The following is an 18,198-nucleotide window of genomic DNA, read 5'->3' as shown; positions in this document are numbered from 1 at the left end:
AATATACACACCCCACGAATCATACAATGGTAGCAGGATGCATTTTTGAAACATGCCACTAATTGAAAGAGAAGTTAAATGTTCTAACTACAATGTCTACATGTCACAATGTTGGTATTAACAGAATTATCTTGAGATCTTGAGAAAGAAGGGTCATTCTCTATTACAGATGTTACATTATACATTATATTAACTCATACAGTAACATGGACTTAAATACAATCAAGAAGCATACCCATCAAATCCTTAGAACTGGCTGTAACTGATTATGAACATGTAAGGTATATAAGGTCAATGCCACATAAATGCTACTGAAAAATGTCAGCCATAAAGCCATTGTGTTCCTCTTAGAGCAGCATGAAAAAAATATTTGTGCAACCATCTCTTCTTAAATTAATGTTTATATTCTGTACAAGGAGAGTATACAACATTTTTGGCAAAAGTAGTACATAAATACAAGTTCAAGGATAGAGAGTTGAACTGTGTGTGTGTGTGTAAATAATAATAAGGGCTGCAGTCCATTTAGCTCTACCTATGCCAGGGGAGAAAATGTTTCCAAGTGCATATTTATACTAGTAGCCTTTACTACTTTGATTTACAGGGATGGGTCACCTTGAAATCAAAAATACATATTCATTTTCTTCTCTTGGTACTATTTATCAGTCTAGATTTTTTTAGTGTGAGTTGCCAAGTGTTGGAGATATAGACTGCAGAGGTGACTGCCCTCCCTCGAATAAAATAGACTAGATGGCACTCTTGTGGTGCTCAAAACACCCAAAAATACATTTGAAAAAACTCAGCAGCAATGTCTCTTTCCGGAAATCATGACTAAGTTACTCAAGATAATCCACAGAGCTTGTTGTGAGCAGTTTCATGTAGGAACATTTTTTTTTCTGCCAAACTACACCTGCCAACCACATCACTGCACAGAAGGAAGAGTGCATCTACTCATGAACTCTAATTCTTTGGTGCGGTCTAGTTCCATTATATTCAAGAGAAGAGCAATACCTCCAACACTTAACAACTCACTCCAAAGAAATGTGTATTGTTAAATAGCACTACTGGTGAGAGGAAAAATATGTATGTTTGATTTTGGAGGTGAACTGTCCCTTTAAATGGGTTCTTTTTACAGTATGCAGTCTCAGCAATCACTTAAGCACAAGTACACAGTACACAGTAAGGTATAATGAATTGGATTGACAGGCATGGACATAAATATCAGGTCTCAAAGTGTCAGTACAGTCAGAATTCTTACAAACACACATGAAGAAACATCATGCTTTTCATATTTTCTACACCTTCACACAGTTATTCTGACATCTGTTTTGATGATGATGATGAGTTGATGACTTTCTTTGAAGACAGACTCAAATCTTCAATCAGGATATTGCCTCTCATTTACTTGCCAGCAAGTAAAAATAGACAACAGCATTATTAATCCCTGAGTGTGTGTCTGCATTCTGCATTTTTAAATGTTTTAGAAGGTTCATGTCCCCCAGTCACTCCGTGTATTTAATTCATCTTCAGTGCTGGATCATTTGAAGTGACTGGCCTTATTCCTTAACGTCAGGCGTTGGATATAACTGAGGAGATTTTCATGAGTAAAAACACTATTCTCTGTGTTATCATGGCTCCTTTTTTGCCGCCTTTGTCTCTTGTAATAGGGGTAAAAATTATTTCGAACTCTCCTAAGTACTCCATCAAAATAATAGAAATGGTCGTATTCATCATCATTAGGAAGACTGTCTTTTTGGCCTCTGATATGTTCTGTCTCCTGCTCTCCTGTGTTTTTAAATGCATCCATGGGTTCCATTGAGGAAAACGTATTTGATCCTGTTCCTGCAGATCTCTCCATACAGTGTTTCCACCCAGCCTCAGTTCGATGTATTAAACCCCTGCAGAGTGGCATATTGTCATCTGTATTCTGTGGAGGAGAACTTTGCATCAGAACATTCACTGCTGACAAATGTGAGCAAGAGCAGTGATTCATTTCATCTTACAGTTTATTGTTTTGATCAAAATAGATATTTATTCTTTAGAATTAGGCCTAGTAAATAAAGATTTAAAGAAATAACTTATAACTTATATTAAGTGGCCCATCATTATGCCATTAAAAATATTTGGTCTCAAAGATTAGTAATTTATTGGATAAAAAAAAAAGTAAATCTAATAACATGGCTATTTCCCTTGTTGAATTACATTTTTTCTGATTATAATTCTTAACATTTTTGACATAGTTGCAGCATTATCAGTTTTATCTCTATTCAGATCCCCACTTCCTGTTGGATCTAGGGTTTTTTCATCTCTGCATTGTATTTAAGCACTGTAAAGAGACAGTTCACCCCCAAATTAAAAACATATATTTTCCTCTAACCTATAGAGCTATATATCAATCCAGATTTTTTGGTGTGACTTGCAGAGTGTTGGAAATATCAGCCGTAGAGATGTCTGCCTTCTCTCCAATATAATGAAACTAGGTGGCACCCAGAAATTATGACCCAGTTACTCAAGATATCCACAGACGTGGTTGTGAGCAGTTTCATGTAGGAACTATTTTCTTTCTACCAAACTACATCCACCAAGCGTATCACTGTGCAGAAGTAAGTGTGGACAAGAGGCTCTTGCTCATGACAGCCCAAGATGCAAACATTGATGCCGTCCTCCTTGGCTGAGCTGTAACATTAACATTAAGTCAGTGGTGCTAGGTGAACTATTAGTAGATGCACGCTTCCTTCTGCAAGATGATTTGGTTGTGTGAGTGTAGTTTGGTGGAAAGGTAATAGCTCCAACATGATACTGCTCACAACAAGGTCTGTCTCCACGGCTGGTAACTCCAACACTCTCCAACTCACATTAAAACAATCTAGATCAATAGATAGCACTACAGGTAAGAGGAAAAAATATGTATTCTTGATTTTAGTGTGAACTGTCTCTTTAATGCAAAAGTTTGACATTTTGGGAAATTTGCGTATTCACTTTCTGGTGGAGTGTTAGAGGAATATGATATCGCTCTCATATCTGTCTGGTACATATAAAGCTTCAGACAGTAGCCAATTAGCTTAGCACAAAGACTGGAAATGGGGAAACAACAAAATCCATCTACCAACACCTCTAGGCAACCAGTGTTACTGTGACAGACCAAAAATAGTCAGGCACATTGTTCCCTGTAAAATGAATTGTTGTTTTTATATTTTGGTTTGCATCGAGATTAAACAAACGTGATAAAACTTAATGGAGTTAATTAGTGAACTTAAAGGTCCAGCATTTCGGGGGACATATGAGCAGAAATGGAATATAATATATTAAGTATATATCACCTGAAAATAGAATTGTTGTGTTTTTGTTATGTTAGAATGAGCCACTTGTATCTATAAAGGAAACAGGTCCTTGTCCACAGTAATCACCCTGTTTCAACACTACGTTTCTACAGTAGCCCAAAGCAGACAAACCACTGGCTCAAGATGGAGTCATTCACGTTTTTACGTCTGCCACCGTAGTTCGCAGCCCCTCTGTGACAAGAGTGAAGCTGCTTTATTCAGAGTTTCTACCTGTTTAAATCATCAGGTCTGTTTATTTTGGAGAGGAAGAGACCTTCACAGATAATTAGGCTCCCAGTAGAAACCTTCTGAATGTCGGAATCTTAGATTATCAGTGCAAAAGTTGAGCACACATTAGCAGGTGCTGGGCTAGTGGTCTATCTCCAACATGCCAAACAGCATCAAAGGAACACTGATTTGTAACATGAAACTGCTTTTTTAGACCTAATGTGTTTAATTTGGTGAGGAAGAGATCTCTACAGTTAATTTGGCTCATACTAAAAACTCCCTGTACGTCTGGATCAGAAAAAGGGTGAGCACACATGTGCAGGTGCTGGGATAGTGGGAGAGAAAGATTGATTTGTTACATGAAACAGCTTCATTCAGTGTTTTTACCAGTTTTAATCACCAGGTCTGTTTGTTTTTGAGAGAAAGAGACCTCTGTGGATAATTTGGCTCCCAATAAAAAGCGTCTGAACAATAAACACTGAAGGAATCTTAACCAGGAGATGTTTAATCTGGTTGCAATCTGCAGTCATCACCAGTAGATTCCACTAAATCCCCCTAAATCTTACACACTGTTCCTTTAAACTCTGCTCTTTCATGTGAGTGCTTTCAGCTCTAATACAACTAATTGGCTGATAGCTCTAGCCTCATTCTTAACTGACACTAACACACACTTAAGGGATCTAACACTCTACCAGAAAGTAGAGTAGAGTGTATTTCCCAAATTCTTGACACATTCCATTTTCACAGAAGTCTGGTCCTGCAACTTGACTTACCTCTGCGAGTGTGTCTGCAGCTTGTTTGTGGATTGTTTGTAAAGGTTTTGCAAATGTAAATGAGCTCGCTTTTGGATCATTTTGGTCTTCTTGTCTGTCAGTTACAGCTCCGTCTTCAGTCCCTGTGCCTTCATGAAGTTTGTTTGTATCTGCTGGGATGTCCTGTCTCATCCTGAGGCCTGAGAAGGACTTTTCAATTGTAGTTTGTATATTCCCAGTTTTACATTGTATAAATCTGGGCTCTGCGTCACTCTTACATTCTGGACTCATTGTCATCCTTGGGGTCTCTGTACTTGGCAGTCTGTCTGCTTTTCGTGTGCTGCCTTGATTGAAGATTTCCATACTTGACGTTGTCTCTTTTATCTCCATGTTTACTGGAGTTGTCTCGGCTGTATCCTCTGTTTTTGCCGTTTCTGTCTCCGTCATTTTGAGTGAGGGAGGTGAAGGTATGACTGATTCTTCTGACGGCACATTTTCCTCTTGTTTATTATGATTTATGCCCATATTTTTATGAGGGGTATTATTAGTCTCTGTGTGTTCTATTTTCCCTTCAGTTTCTTTGACCTGCGCCTCAGTATGTGCAGACACTGGAGTTACTTTACTTTCTGCTGGTTTTATATCTTTTCTCTCTGCTCTATCTAGCGCATACATTTCTAATGAAAACAGGCCTTCTTTCAAGCACTCCGCTTCAATAATAAAGATTTCCTTTATAACTTTAGTCCTGATCGGGGGGTCATCAAGCTCCTTTATGGGTATATTCACTGTTTCCCACCCAGTGTCTGTGTTCAGAATAAGTTTTCTTTGCTGTGATGGTTCTGTTTGTGTCTCCCTCTCTGTGTCTGCAAGGAATAACATTAATAAGACTTCTCTCGCCTCACTGAGCATTTGCTTGTGATCAACATCATTATTATCTGTTTTATGGGTGGCTTGTAGGATGTATGCTAATCTTTTCTGGTTTCCATTTTCAATAGTATTTGTATGTGAGTGTTCTGTTTCACTTTCCCCCTCCGGGCGTCCAAACTCGGCCTGTTTTGTGATTATCATCCCACTAAAATCTTTATTATCACCACGAGAAGCCTTTATCTTGTGCTGCCGTCTATTTAAGGATTCTGTCTTCTCTCTAGATCCCAACAAGAGTTGCTTCTCACCATAAAATCCATCATCATGCACACTGGATGCAGCCTTTAAAGGATGTTGCTTCTGAGTGCTTTTTTGCAACAAGTTCAAATGTTCAATTTTCTTTATAATTCTGACTGAATTTCTAAGTGTCCCTACTTGTGATCTATCTGAGGTTTTCATTAAAGAGCTGCCAGAGTGCAGAGTAGCAGCTCGGAAAAAGTCATGTCGACTGACTACAATTTGTCCATCATAATTCTTGGGGACTTTAATGTCGATCCCTCGCAGTGTGCTCTTTTTTAGTCTAATTTGTGGTTGTGCAATCTGTTCTTTGAATAATTTCTTGATGTTCATTGCTGATCTTATTTCACCCTCTATAAAACAGCAGGAAATAATCACATTTGTAGCAGCACAGTTTCTCTTTGTCAGCATTTTCTGCACAATGATGGCGGGTGCCCAGCTCTTGGATTTCTCCAGTAAGAAAGCTTGAAAATTGCGGCCTGAGGCATCTGTGTAATGATTCAGTGCCCATGCAGACCCTGAATCAGGATGATCTTTATCCGTGGCAATATGACGGCTTTCACTAATAATATGCAGCGCTGGGAGGTAATCTGACCTCACCAGAAATGCTGAAACACTTTTTCCCTTTCCATGAAGGAGAGAAACAACCTGGAGTGACAGGAGAGGAAGACAGAGTTAGTTACAAAACTGCCACCAGGCAAATTCATGAGCCACGACATAAAAACAAACCATTTCCAGTACACTGCTTCATTTATGTGAGCAATTTTTAGCCACGCCAGCAGCATGGCTCCAGGGATGGCAATGTCATTTGGTCTATCCATCACTTTGGGTCCAGACGGAAATATCTCAGCAAGCATTAGACTAACTTTTTATCTGGCGCCATCATCAGGTCAAAATTTTAACTCCTCCATTGATTTATGACCAAATATCTGCACAACTAATTCCATTCCCATCAGCCTCAGCTGTACTAAACTAATGAGCAAATGTTAGCTTGCTAAGACACCAACTGGGTGACGATGGAAAAAATTAAACCTGCTGAACACAAGCATTGTTATTGTGAGCATGTAAGCATGCACGTATTTAGCTCATCGTAGCCTCAAGCAGCTGCTATCATGACTGTAGACTCTTGGTGTCTAAGGCCAGGAGCAACATTTTTTAACTGTGTTTCAGCGTGCCTCTCTCCATGGACAGCTTTTACTTAGAAAAGACAAGTGTGTAGGATTTAGTGGCATCTGGCTGTGAGGTTGCAGGTTCCAGATTGCAACCAAATGAAACTTCTCCTTTGTACCAAACATGTAGTGGAACTGAGGTACAAAAATGGCATAGAGTGCCTGAGAAATGAGTCCTACAACCCTGAAATGAGTTGTCATTTTACCACTCCTGGTTCCCACGTCCTGAAGTCAATGGATTTTTTTGAATGGGTCTTTGGTTAGATGCCTGAAATAAGGCCTGTGGTTGACACACAAGACGTTTTGCTCTAAGACAAAAAATACATCAGTAAATACCCCACTTGTGAACTTCAAAACTTCTATGTTCCTTAAAAAGATGGTCGTTAACAAGTGGCTAAATGAGACTACAGAATGTCATCATGCTGAGCCACACCAAACATGGCTTTAAAGTCTTGTTATGGTGGTGACATTAGGTTCGTTTGATTATTTGTTTATAGTTTGTTTATAGCCTCAGATTTGATTATCTCGCTGAACAAAACGTGTAAGTATCATAAACGTTTGTTTGCCACAGAGCCTTTTTTTCAGGAATAATCCAAAATCCAGTGGAAAAATCCCATTGGCTTTTTGACGAGGGAGCCAGTGCAATGCTAACAAGAAAATTGCCATCCCTATGGCACTCTATTATAAAGAGCCACTGTTGGGTTGGTCCATTCTGGTCTACTGTAGAAACAAAATGGCAGACTCTGTGGAAGAGGAGACATGGATGTTCAAAGAGAACTGGATACAGCATTTGAGGCAGGGCCCTATTCATTCCTATGAAAATCACCCAGATTGTCAGCTCTACTTTTTGCACTGTGTGGCCCTTAGAGCAGGTGCACTAGAGACCTCCACTGCCTGAGCTGACTACTTCCTGTTTCGTGCTCTGCTCACTTGAATGGAGATAAAATGATTCAGTTGTGCTGTTCTTCTAGGATCAAACCCCGATAGTGAAAGGACTCATTTTGCTGGTGTGGGGAGAGTTGTGCTCAAAAAACATTATCCACTGATATACAGACGTCTCTCTCGCCATGTAAGTCGATGGGAAAAAGCCCTTTTGGGCTCAACGGCATCACACGATGGATGTAATTCCACTGTTTGGCCACTACAAAATTTGGCTTAAAAGCATGGCCAAAGAGCATGGATACCAAGAGGCGAAGCTCGTTGAATTTCTGCCAACAGCCACTAGGGGCGCTACCGCCATTTTGGACTGTTGAGCTTGGACTGTTGCGCCCAGACAACATACAAGATGTCAAGGAGAGAGGAGAAAAAAGGTAAAAGAAAACAGTGTAGTGCAATTAACTGCAACAACTATTGGTGGAACACTCCACACCTGGCCTTCCACCGTTTCCCGAAGGATCCCGACAGGTAAGAACTCCTGAGGTGTAAGTTTTAAAGTGTTTTAATATCCATTTAATATGCCAGTTTTGGAGGGAAGATAACACTTATAGAAGATTAACTTAATTACTCCTTCAAAATCACCCCATAAGCCAATCTACCAAAAAAAAAAAAAATAATAAAATAAAATAAAATATATATAATATATATATATATATATATATATATATATATATATATATATATATATGGCCTCTTGGACCATTTATATCAGAACTGATTACTGCTTTAGCATTAAAATATATCATATTAAAATAGCCTATATATTACTATTATTATTACTGTCCCCTTACTGTACAAACTAAATAAATCTTTATTCCTGACTATGTGACATCGCCATTAATGTGTTTCTTGTTAAAATATTGATTTTTTTTTTTTTTTTTTTTGGTAGATTGAGTAATTAAGTTAATCTTCTCATAAGGCCGTTTTTCTTCTTTTTTTTTTTTAAGTCTATATTTTGCTTTACAAAAACGTGAAAAAGCAGCTGTGACCAAGCTATCACGAGGTGAGTAGCATTGTAAGCATAATCTTCAGTTTGTCTGTGTGTTTTTGTATGCAAGCGGGTCTGCTGCGGTCTGCTGACGGTCCAAAATGGCGGCGGTAGGACGAAACCATGGGGGAATTTGTTGCGATGGGGCGTTCTGTTGAGCTTCGCCTCTTGGTATCCATGCTCTTTGACAAGGCTTGGTTCAGGCCCCCAGGAAGTGCACTGAAGTGACCCTGACTTTGAAGCCAATTTGACATAGTGGCCAAACCGTGTAACTACAACTCCCAGGTTTGTCACCTGATGTCATTGGGCCCACAAAGTAGACTTACATGGTGAAATAGACTTTCAAAATCAGTAGATAAGTGAATCAGGATTTGACCCATTCAGTCTGATAACATTTTGAAAGTCTAGTGTACCTGCAATATGGGCTCAACAATGCGGAAGATCCTTTAAAACCCAGAAAGTCCAACTGTTTCGGCTTCATGCTCGACTTAGGAATGAACAGACCCCCAACATCATATCCAGTTCTCTTTATACATCCATAAAGAGGACCTGCTCCATATTTAATGGCCTCATTTTAAGGTAACGAAAGCATAATGATTCTTATTTTCACATTTCTTTATTATACACTAATGAAAATGTAATTATAAATATTGTATTCTATTTCTGCCGATATATCCCCCTAAATCCTACACACTGGACCTTTAATGGCACTTCCCTCAGCACACTACTCAACTATACACACTGTCAACCGTGCAACATTTATTGATATCTGAATATGTATAATGGTAAGTAGAAAGGGAGAAATCTCAGAGGTAGTACATGTCCAAAACTGTTGCAGTTATTCTTTCAGTAACTTTATTTCTTCAAATCTGTTTAACCATAGGATTCATAGTCTACTTTTCGGTCTTAGTAATCTTCTCAATAGTGTTCTAAGGTCAGGAGGCCTCCAAGGTCTTTTCTGCCCTAAAGCTTATAGAAAGGAAGTTTCACAGTTTCTCTTTCTCAGTCCAAAGCATTGGTTGGAGACTTATCTCTCTGCTCTCCCATAAATATTCGGAACAGGTGCAAAAACATGCTGTGTGTCAGATATTCTTGTTATTAACCATGTTAAATTAGTATAAAATTAAAGCTGGTTGTTATTGTTTGTGTTTTATGATCAGCTTTGTGCTTTTAGGCAGTGTAATTTTGAGGAGGCCTGACTGTGACAGTCCCACCTGTTGTGCTGATAATTCATACACACACCAGGGAGCAGCAGAACAGAGAAAATACAATAAGCTAAAAATAATTAATGTGCTCACAGAAGATATGAAATATAGTGGCAATAGCTGTGATCACATTTCAGTACATCAACAGGGAAGGCAACATAGGGACAAAGCCATTTTGTTGATAAAGTGCAAAAACTAAAGTAGCTGCATATTGTGTTGCATTTGACACCAATTAAGACTGAAATAAGCATACCAGTGCTCGGATATGACTCCTATGGATTCTTCTTGTAAACTCCTGATGGGACAAACTGCATCCATGATGAGCTATGTGTGTCCAGTAAAAGGAGAAGATTCTCTGTTTGTGCTGCACAGCAACATACACACAGTTTCTCTGGATGCACATGCACTGGGGTTCAGTTTGGGTCTGAAGTATCTTCAGTCCTAGGAGAGTCATCCTAAGCAATTTTCTGCATAAAGTCCAACAGTTGTAATCCATGACCCAGTCCCCATCTCCAAGGGGACTCAGGTCAGAGACAAGCAGGGCCAGCAGCAGCAACCACGGCCTCATTGTGCTGAGAATGAGTGCTGGAGGGCAGCATAAACCCAACAGTAATGCTGTTATCTTAACTGCAGTTTTCTTGTCTCACTTTGAATATGCAAACTGTGCAGCAAATAATGTTCTATCTAACAAGGTGCTGTAATTAGAGAGGAAACTTTTTTATCATTTCCTCAGTGGTGGATCTCTTATGAAAGTTTAATTTTGCTACTTGTGGGTTATGTAGCTTCTGCACTTCAAATTTAACACGTTTTTATATACAAGGACAATCGTAACATTTGTTCTATGATATCTCTTTTCCATATCGCATTTCAGAGGAACTTAAAACATAAGTCTATTTATATTCTGTATCGTCCTTATTGTCTACACATAAAAACACCCCAAAGCAACAATGAATTGATCCTACTAAAGTATTTTCAGTGTATCCAAAGCCTGATACAGAATATCGTATTCCTCTGTGCCATAGAGCTCCATTGTTCCCTGAAAACTGTAAACTAACTGTTCTTTTGTTACAGTGAGCATCGACACTAGGTTATTTTGACCCAGTCCCACATACACCTTCCTGCTGCCAGAAATTCTCACAAGAACACCAATTGTGTATATTCATACACAACTAAAAATAGTCCCCAACAAATGCACTTTTCACCCCGTTTGAGTCATGTTTGCTAAAAACTACAGCACCCAGCTGTTTATTTTAAAAATGATGCCACATATTTGTGAGGTGTTTTCAAAGATATACATCTTAGGACAAATGGGCTGAGTGTCACAGACAGTGTAGGGAAGTCTGGAAGAATTGAGAGATGGGCACATTGTTGGTTTTAGATCATTTGGTGATTTGTTGACAATGAGGATTACAGCAGCATCATCACTTAATTGACTGCTACTTGCCTCTTGCAAGTAGCAGTTTCAAATCAATTACCATTTTTCAAAGTACACTGGGTTAATTGTTCATGTCATTTATTTGTGGTTTGTAAGTAAAGGAGATGCTATAGGCATGTCTAAAGTCCGGCCCAGGGGACAGCTGCAGCCTGTGGATTAATTTTAAATGTCCCGCGACTTGTCTTTCGAAATACACAATATGTTGCCCACCTTACAATATTGGTTAATCGAGCAAGAGCTCTTAGCATTTTTAACCACTATCATGCAGTTTGTAGACATGTGCCAAGTCGGAATTACGCAAGTGGAATGAATGAGTTTTCAGTAACAGATGGAAAACAAGCAAACTTATCCAACAGCAGACATTTCCTGCTAGGTGGCAGGCATGGCCACAGCAAAGAAGCATAAGGTCACCAGCAAGGGACGGTGCTTTGAAGAGCAATGAAAAAACAAGTACTTTTCCGCTGAAAGAGGAAACCGTTGCGTTTGTCTCATTTGAATATAATTTTCTTTTTCAGTAACCCACATGATGCAAGAAGCAGCTGGCCTCCAGGTATTTTCACATTATCTTACCTACCCCCCTTAAAAAAAGTTTACACACCCCTGCTATAGGTGTGAGAGACACCACATTGGCCCTGCTTGTTTCAGACAGTGCATATACAGTATATGGCACTGCCATAGCTGAAAGGTTTTGCATATTATCAAAATTTGTCCATGAGTCACACAGTGCTTAGGTCAGGAGGGCAGCAACAGAGCAGTATTGTGCCTTCGGTGTAGCAGCAGGTAAGATTCTCTGCTTGATTCAAACTAGACTTTGAGAAAAGACTCAATTATAACTAAAGTTGTTTTGTCAACTAGTCTATGTTAAATGTGAGTGCATGAATTGCATTTATTCTCTTAGAAGACTTCTTTTCATCTCCATTAATATGGCATATGTTTTTCAGATGTGTTGAGCGGTGTTAGATACTGTATGTAAAACCTTTTTGCAGTATTCCAGCATTGTTCATTCATCCTCACCAGAGTAGAAAAGCAATATTACTTTTTACTGACAGCATCACAGTTGAAATCCAGAGACAATCATGGCTGTAAAATAAGGATGATTAAAGACTGAAAGGTTTTATTTGCCACATGCTCATTCAATATGCAGGTAAAATGCAGTGCGGCATACTCTTGAGTCTCTGCTCAAAGGCTTGTGTGCAGTAAAGAGGGTTAATTAGAGTGAAAATAAGATTTAGAACAAAATGAATATAGATTTTTTTTTAAATGTGTAAATAAACCCAATATAAGTAATAATATGTGGAGTGAAAACTCTGTATTGGCGTGGGGTGTATGTATGTATATAAAATATATGCATAATGTTATATATCCACAAATTTGAATCCACGTCACGAGGAACATCACTGTTTATTTCCACAGTACAGCCTCAAGAAAAACCTGCAGTCCTGACCAGTCACAGCAGTCTCATCAGACATAGCAAAATGGGAAATCTCAACTCTGCATGCCAGATGAGTAACTACAGCAAAAGGAACGTCCGAGTGTTCGTCACAGAGAAGGCTCTGGAGATTGACGCCTTCATCGCCTCTCAGTCTGGAGGTGATGATAAGATCTCGTCCGTGCTTCCTGGAGGCAAAAAGTTCAGCTTCAGGAAAGACATCCAGTGCGTCCGTGTGCTGGCCTCTCAGACTCAGGAAGTGCCCTGGGAAGCTCAGCACTTTCTGTCTGTCTTCGTGGAGGATGAAGATGATGAAAATATTTGTTCCAAACAAATCATACACAACATGGCGCTGAGTTCTCCAGTTACTGTGCTGCTTTATGATGTGTAGACTGACACCTTTACTCATGTATTTAACCACACATTGAACACCAGTATATTTTATGGAAGTCATAGTGCTGTTAACATGGCATATCTCTTTTGACGCCTCCAATAAAATTTCAGCTCAGCTTCATGGTCCTCCTGCCTTTGCATTTGTCATTACAGAGTGAAATGAGGTTACACATTCATGAGGCGTCTCTCTGCGTACGTGACTGGCCCTCTGTGATCATCTGCTTTAGTCCAGATCTCAGGATTGTTGCTAAACAGTGGAGGCTTTATTCAGACTGGAGGTCTGTGCTAAATTAGATGACTCGCTAAGAGGTCTGCATCACCCACATGCTTGTTTTGAAAAAGAAAAAATTCACAACACCTCAAAAAAACAATGCATGCAGTCCAGCATGTTGTAGGTCTGCTTGACTTCAGATCACGTCTGCTTTAATTTTGTGCAATATAAACATGTCATACAATGTTACAGTCAGGTTTGCCTTGTAATAAGATCCAGAGGGCATGGGAAATCAACATGATCAAACAAAAAGTTAAATATACATACATATATATGGGACCTGATATGTGAATTTGTAATGGTGTTTTTGCACACAACTTTGACTAATACACTAAGCAGGATAATAAAGGGATCAACCTCGTCCCACTAACAGCATCCCTTCTTTAACCACCAGATTTGTTTCACATTAGCAACAATTTGTACTCTAACAGCCCCGAAATCAGCTGTCATAGAAAAGCTGTAAAATAAAGAGCAGAACATCAAGTACAAAGAGGGTCAAGAGGCAGATTTCACACGAGGGACAGAAGCACTTCTGGATGAGGACAAATCACAACATAGACAATTTGTTTGTTATATCTCATGTAATAGATTTTTTAAAATAGTTTTTTGTGTGTAGTAATTGGGGGGATTGAATGTTACTTAGTTCATGTACGCAAGTGATTTTGAGGCACTCGTTCATGCTTCTTTATATTTCTTCTCCACTACAGCTCCAAGGTAAATATCATCTGTTTACTGCAGAGCTTCATCTATTTGTTTCCTTACTTTGTCATATAAAACATGTGATCACCTTTTCAATTATAATACATTTGTTTCCTGTTAAAATCTCTTTCTTATCAAGTCACTTCAGTCTGTGGTCTTTAAAATCAGCTTTCATTTTTCATAATTATACTGCAGCAACACATTTTATATCTCATTTGAAATAAAAACAGGCTGAAATACTCTTAGCCAATTCTAGCTGGAAGAGACACACTAACCTGCCCAGCACTATATAAAGTAGTTAAAATAAGCTTCACCTTCACCAGTTTCAATAAGAGCACGGCTAACTGTACTTTAGTGCGTCACAATAATCCAGTAAAGTAATTTATATATATTTGCTATTAACACTTTTTTTGTTTGTTTGACGTTGTGGCGGAAAATATCTGCATAGTATTGCTCTACTTTTCATGGCAATATTGTATCGAATCAAGCATACAAAGTATTGATTTTTTTCCATACATATGATTCTGTCACAAATACAAATTAAACTACATTTTGCTTTAGTAAAAATGACTAAAGTGAGATGAACAGACTGAAAATTGTATCTTATTAGATAAAACGGATGGTGACTTTTGAGGACATCATTTGCAATTAATTTTTTTTTTTTTTTTAAATATGCATTATAATGTAGTATATGTTATCACAATACTCAGCATATTGCAAAAAGTTTAAATCACAATAATATTGTATTATTGTATTGTGACTTAAGTATCATGATCTGGTGATTCCCACCCCTACTATTATCATTCAGTATTGTTTTGGTGTGAACTGGAGATATCAGCCATACAATACACCTGCCAACCGTATCACTGCTCAGAGGGAAATGTGCACTTACTCATAGCAAGACACTTGTATCATATTGTGCTTGTGACAGTTTAAGATGTAAAAGATGTTTTTTTTTTGGTTTTTTTGGTGCTTCGAGCACCACAAGCCGAGTGCCATCTAGGTCCATTATTATCTCTACAGCTGATACACTCAGCAACTAACACAAAATAATCTAGACTGATAAATGGCACCACAGGTAAGAGGAAAAATATGTAGTTTTGATTTTGGGGTGAGCTGTCCCTTTAAGTAAAGGATCTCTAGACCTGTTTTACTTCATATTCACCACAGATACGTTTTGCAACAGTCAAACAGTAACATAAAACCATTATGTTCTACATATTGTCTAATATGTGACACTCCCTATCTCTTAAACTCACCGATTTGAGGCCATCTGTCTTTTTCTATGTCACATATATGTTGCTCCTGTGTTTGGGCCTGCTCTGTGTGCTCTTTGTGAGCTGCTGGAGCTCACACTGGTGAGGTGGTTTCTCCTGGGACGGTTCAGCTCTGCAGTTCAACTGGCAGCCTGTCCTAACGGTGTACGGGCTGCTGGTTCTGTATGGCAATGGTAAGTTACTCGACAGTTGTGATGATTATATTTTTACAGCGCTACAGTATACTCACTCTGTCGCCAGTTTATTAGGAAAGCCTATCTAAAATGAATGCAGTCTATTAAAACAGTCCTGCAATAAATCTTACCTTCATGAGGCTATAATGTTGAGTTTTTGTTGAAAATGCTTATAACAGCTATATTTCAGAGCTCCCTATAGGCGTACACAGTAGATACAGGTCAATACAGTGTGCAAACATATTATACTAAAACAATTCTGAATGAAAAGAGAGTTCCAGCAATTGATTTAGTTTTTGTTTAGTAATGTAAAATCATTTCTCATAGATGTTTGAGCTGAAATTATTTTTCAGCGGCTGAGCCTGGAGCTATTGTCTCTCAGTGAAACTGATTAAACTGCGTGGATTTTGTTATTATTTTAATTAGACATCATAATAACCAGAAAACTGAAATGAATCCATGCAGACACTGAACTCATTACATTTTTCATTGGATGAGTGCATCAGCTAAATCTGACTTCTCACTTTTATGCTAAAACGACAATATCAAGTCATTATTCAGCAATTTAAATGAAAAGCAAAAGACAGCAAAGTATAATTAAAAAGACAAATGCACTGTTTACATCATTTAATATTCAACTGTGTGTCAGACCTGGACTGATGCTGCTGGCTCTGCTTCTGTCTGTCCTGGGCCTGTGTTTGATTGACTTCACACACCTCCACATCCCTGACCAGTACTCTCTGCACAGCTGGGTGAACATCTGCACTGTGGTAATATTTGTATTCCAGGTATGGACATAAGGTAATGGATTATTAAATACACTTGAGTGTTCTCCACTGTGGTTCTGTAGCAGCCTGAAAGCTGTCCATGCCTGGATGGGAAAAGCAATCTTGAGCCTCAGACCTGCATCAGTGGTATCAAAGAGAAACTGCTCCTTACTCTGTAAGTACTCAAATATCCAACAAAGGACAACACAATGTCCTCTTTATTTCAACAGGAAAACAGCCTCAATCACAACAAAGCATTAACAAATGAATGATGCAGGAGTTGTTGCATTATAAATCAGCAGGAGCCATCCAAGACATTTAATTAAATTTAATTTCTCCATCTGCTGTGGTAACAGAAGCAGTGGTAAACTTAACAACTCACTGTCTGTGGAAGCAAAGTTTGCAGATTCCCTTGGCCTCCCCAGCATTGCCTTCAGATAAATAAAAGTGAAAGTGTTCATGTGAGTATGGCTGCCATCATATTATTGTTGATCAGTGCCAACGAAAAGATACATTTTGGTTTGATTTGATATGGATGTAAATAATATATTGCATAGAGTACATTGAAGTAATTTAAATTTTAAAAGAGTTGTTTTGTTCAGCCTGTATTCATTTGAATTAATTGCACTTCAAGCGTTAATGACTGGTTCATTCTGTGTCAGTATTTTATCTCTTTGGGTAAAGTAATGATCTAGATGACATCTTAATTACAGCTTCTGCTCAATGAAGACAGCACAAGAACACTGGGTGCAATGTGCCATGGAGAGGCACCAGATGAAAACTACATTGCCTTTCACTGATCAGAATGTTTACATAAGATGTAAGAAAAAGCGTGTGTTTGCTTTATTAGAAACTGATTGATCAACTTTCTATCCAATTTAAAGTTGCTTGAAGTTTTGTGGAAAGTACCAGTATTCCTAGGATACTTGTAGTTTGCATTAGTCATGGTAGATGGATTTGTTTTACACAATTCATAGATAATTCGTTCTTCATAGCTGACTTATGGTGATCTGTGTTAGAAAATCAGGGAATCAATCGTATCTCTTTTCCACAGAGCTGAGTTTTTTTTTTTTTTTTTTGATAAATGACAAAAATGTTCAGTATTGTTGTGACAGCTTCACAAAAAGGCTTGTATCACTAATGTTACAAAATGATTTGTTATAGAGGTTGGAACAATATGAAAGATTGGAAAGCCAAAAATTGACTAAACTGTAGAGGTATAACCACAGGAGGGAATGCTTTTTTCTTCATCATCATCATCTTTCTTAGAAGTTTTATTCAGGACATTCTTCAGCAGCTCATCAAACAAAACAGAGCATAAGCACAAAATAAAGGATTTTTAAACAATAAAAGTTATAAAACTACAAAAAGCTGCAACTGAAGCAACAAAAGATACTACTAAAACATTACACTAGGCTGTATGTCTAACTTCTGCTGAGCTTTCCATATCCTGATTTGATTATTTTTGGATGAGGCCAAGTTGAGGATTTCTTTCTTTTTCTTTCTTTTTTTTGGATGGAATAATTATGTAGGCCTAATAGAGTTTTGTGGTATCTTATTAAGAATCTGCAGGCATCTCAGCTGTGCCAGTTTGGGTGCCATTATAAATAATTCAGGTCACTTTTGTGATTAAACTGATTAACTGAAGCTGCTACTGTCCTGGCCTAATGTAGTACAGGCTCAGACCACTAGAGGTCAGCGAAGAACAGCAGTAACTCTTCAGGATATTGTCTCGGATATTGTGGATTCATATGGTGTAACATTGTGCAGTGACAAATTAAATTTCAACCATAATTACAGTAAAGTAAAATTACAGTATTTCAACATACTGGACAGCCACAATAATATTTTAGCTATCATTTTACTTTTTACAATTTGACAAGCTGACATATTGTCATCACAATTACAAATGTCAACAAAATTAACAAAAACAAACTTTCTATGTTGTAAATAAATAAATAAAAGATTCAAACGCGTTTGCCCTTCTCCAAAAAGAGGGAG

General features: G+C 38.2%; 1 protein-coding gene across 1 annotated transcript; it reads right to left on the bottom strand.

Moving 5' to 3' along the window:
* Positions 1–71: 71 nt before the first annotated feature.
* Positions 72–10,321, bottom strand: LOC125906373 (uncharacterized). The gene is made up of 3 exons (XM_049604991.1): positions 10,007–10,321; positions 4,319–6,103; positions 72–1,924 (listed from the first exon to the last, which is right to left on the bottom strand). Exons 1-3 carry the CDS (start codon positions 10,319–10,321, stop codon positions 1,535–1,537), a joined length of 2,490 nt encoding a protein of 829 aa, XP_049460948.1. The 3' UTR covers positions 72–1,534.
* Positions 10,322–18,198: the final 7,877 nt, after the last annotated feature.

Source organism: Epinephelus fuscoguttatus, linkage group LG18, assembly GCF_011397635.1.
Source record: "Epinephelus fuscoguttatus linkage group LG18, E.fuscoguttatus.final_Chr_v1".
Taxonomy (NCBI): domain Eukaryota; kingdom Metazoa; phylum Chordata; class Actinopteri; order Perciformes; family Serranidae; genus Epinephelus; species Epinephelus fuscoguttatus.
The sequence above is the reverse complement of the archived record's forward strand: the minus strand, read 5'-3'. Positions and strand labels throughout refer to the sequence as shown.

Excerpts from the sequence above, each read along its gene's own strand:
- LOC125906373 (XM_049604991.1), bottom strand. The coding sequence starts at position 10,321 with ATGAGGCCGTGGTTGCTGCTGCTGGCCCTGCTTGTCTCTGACCTGAGT. Across the intron at positions 6,104-10,006 it reads GGAGTCATATCCGAGCACTG|GTTGTTTCTCTCCTTCATGG; the intron begins GTATGCTTATTT and ends CTGTCACTCCAG. Across the intron at positions 1,925-4,318 it reads CTGCAGACACACTCGCAGAG|AATACAGATGACAATATGCC; the intron begins GTAAGTCAAGTT and ends TCTCCTCCACAG.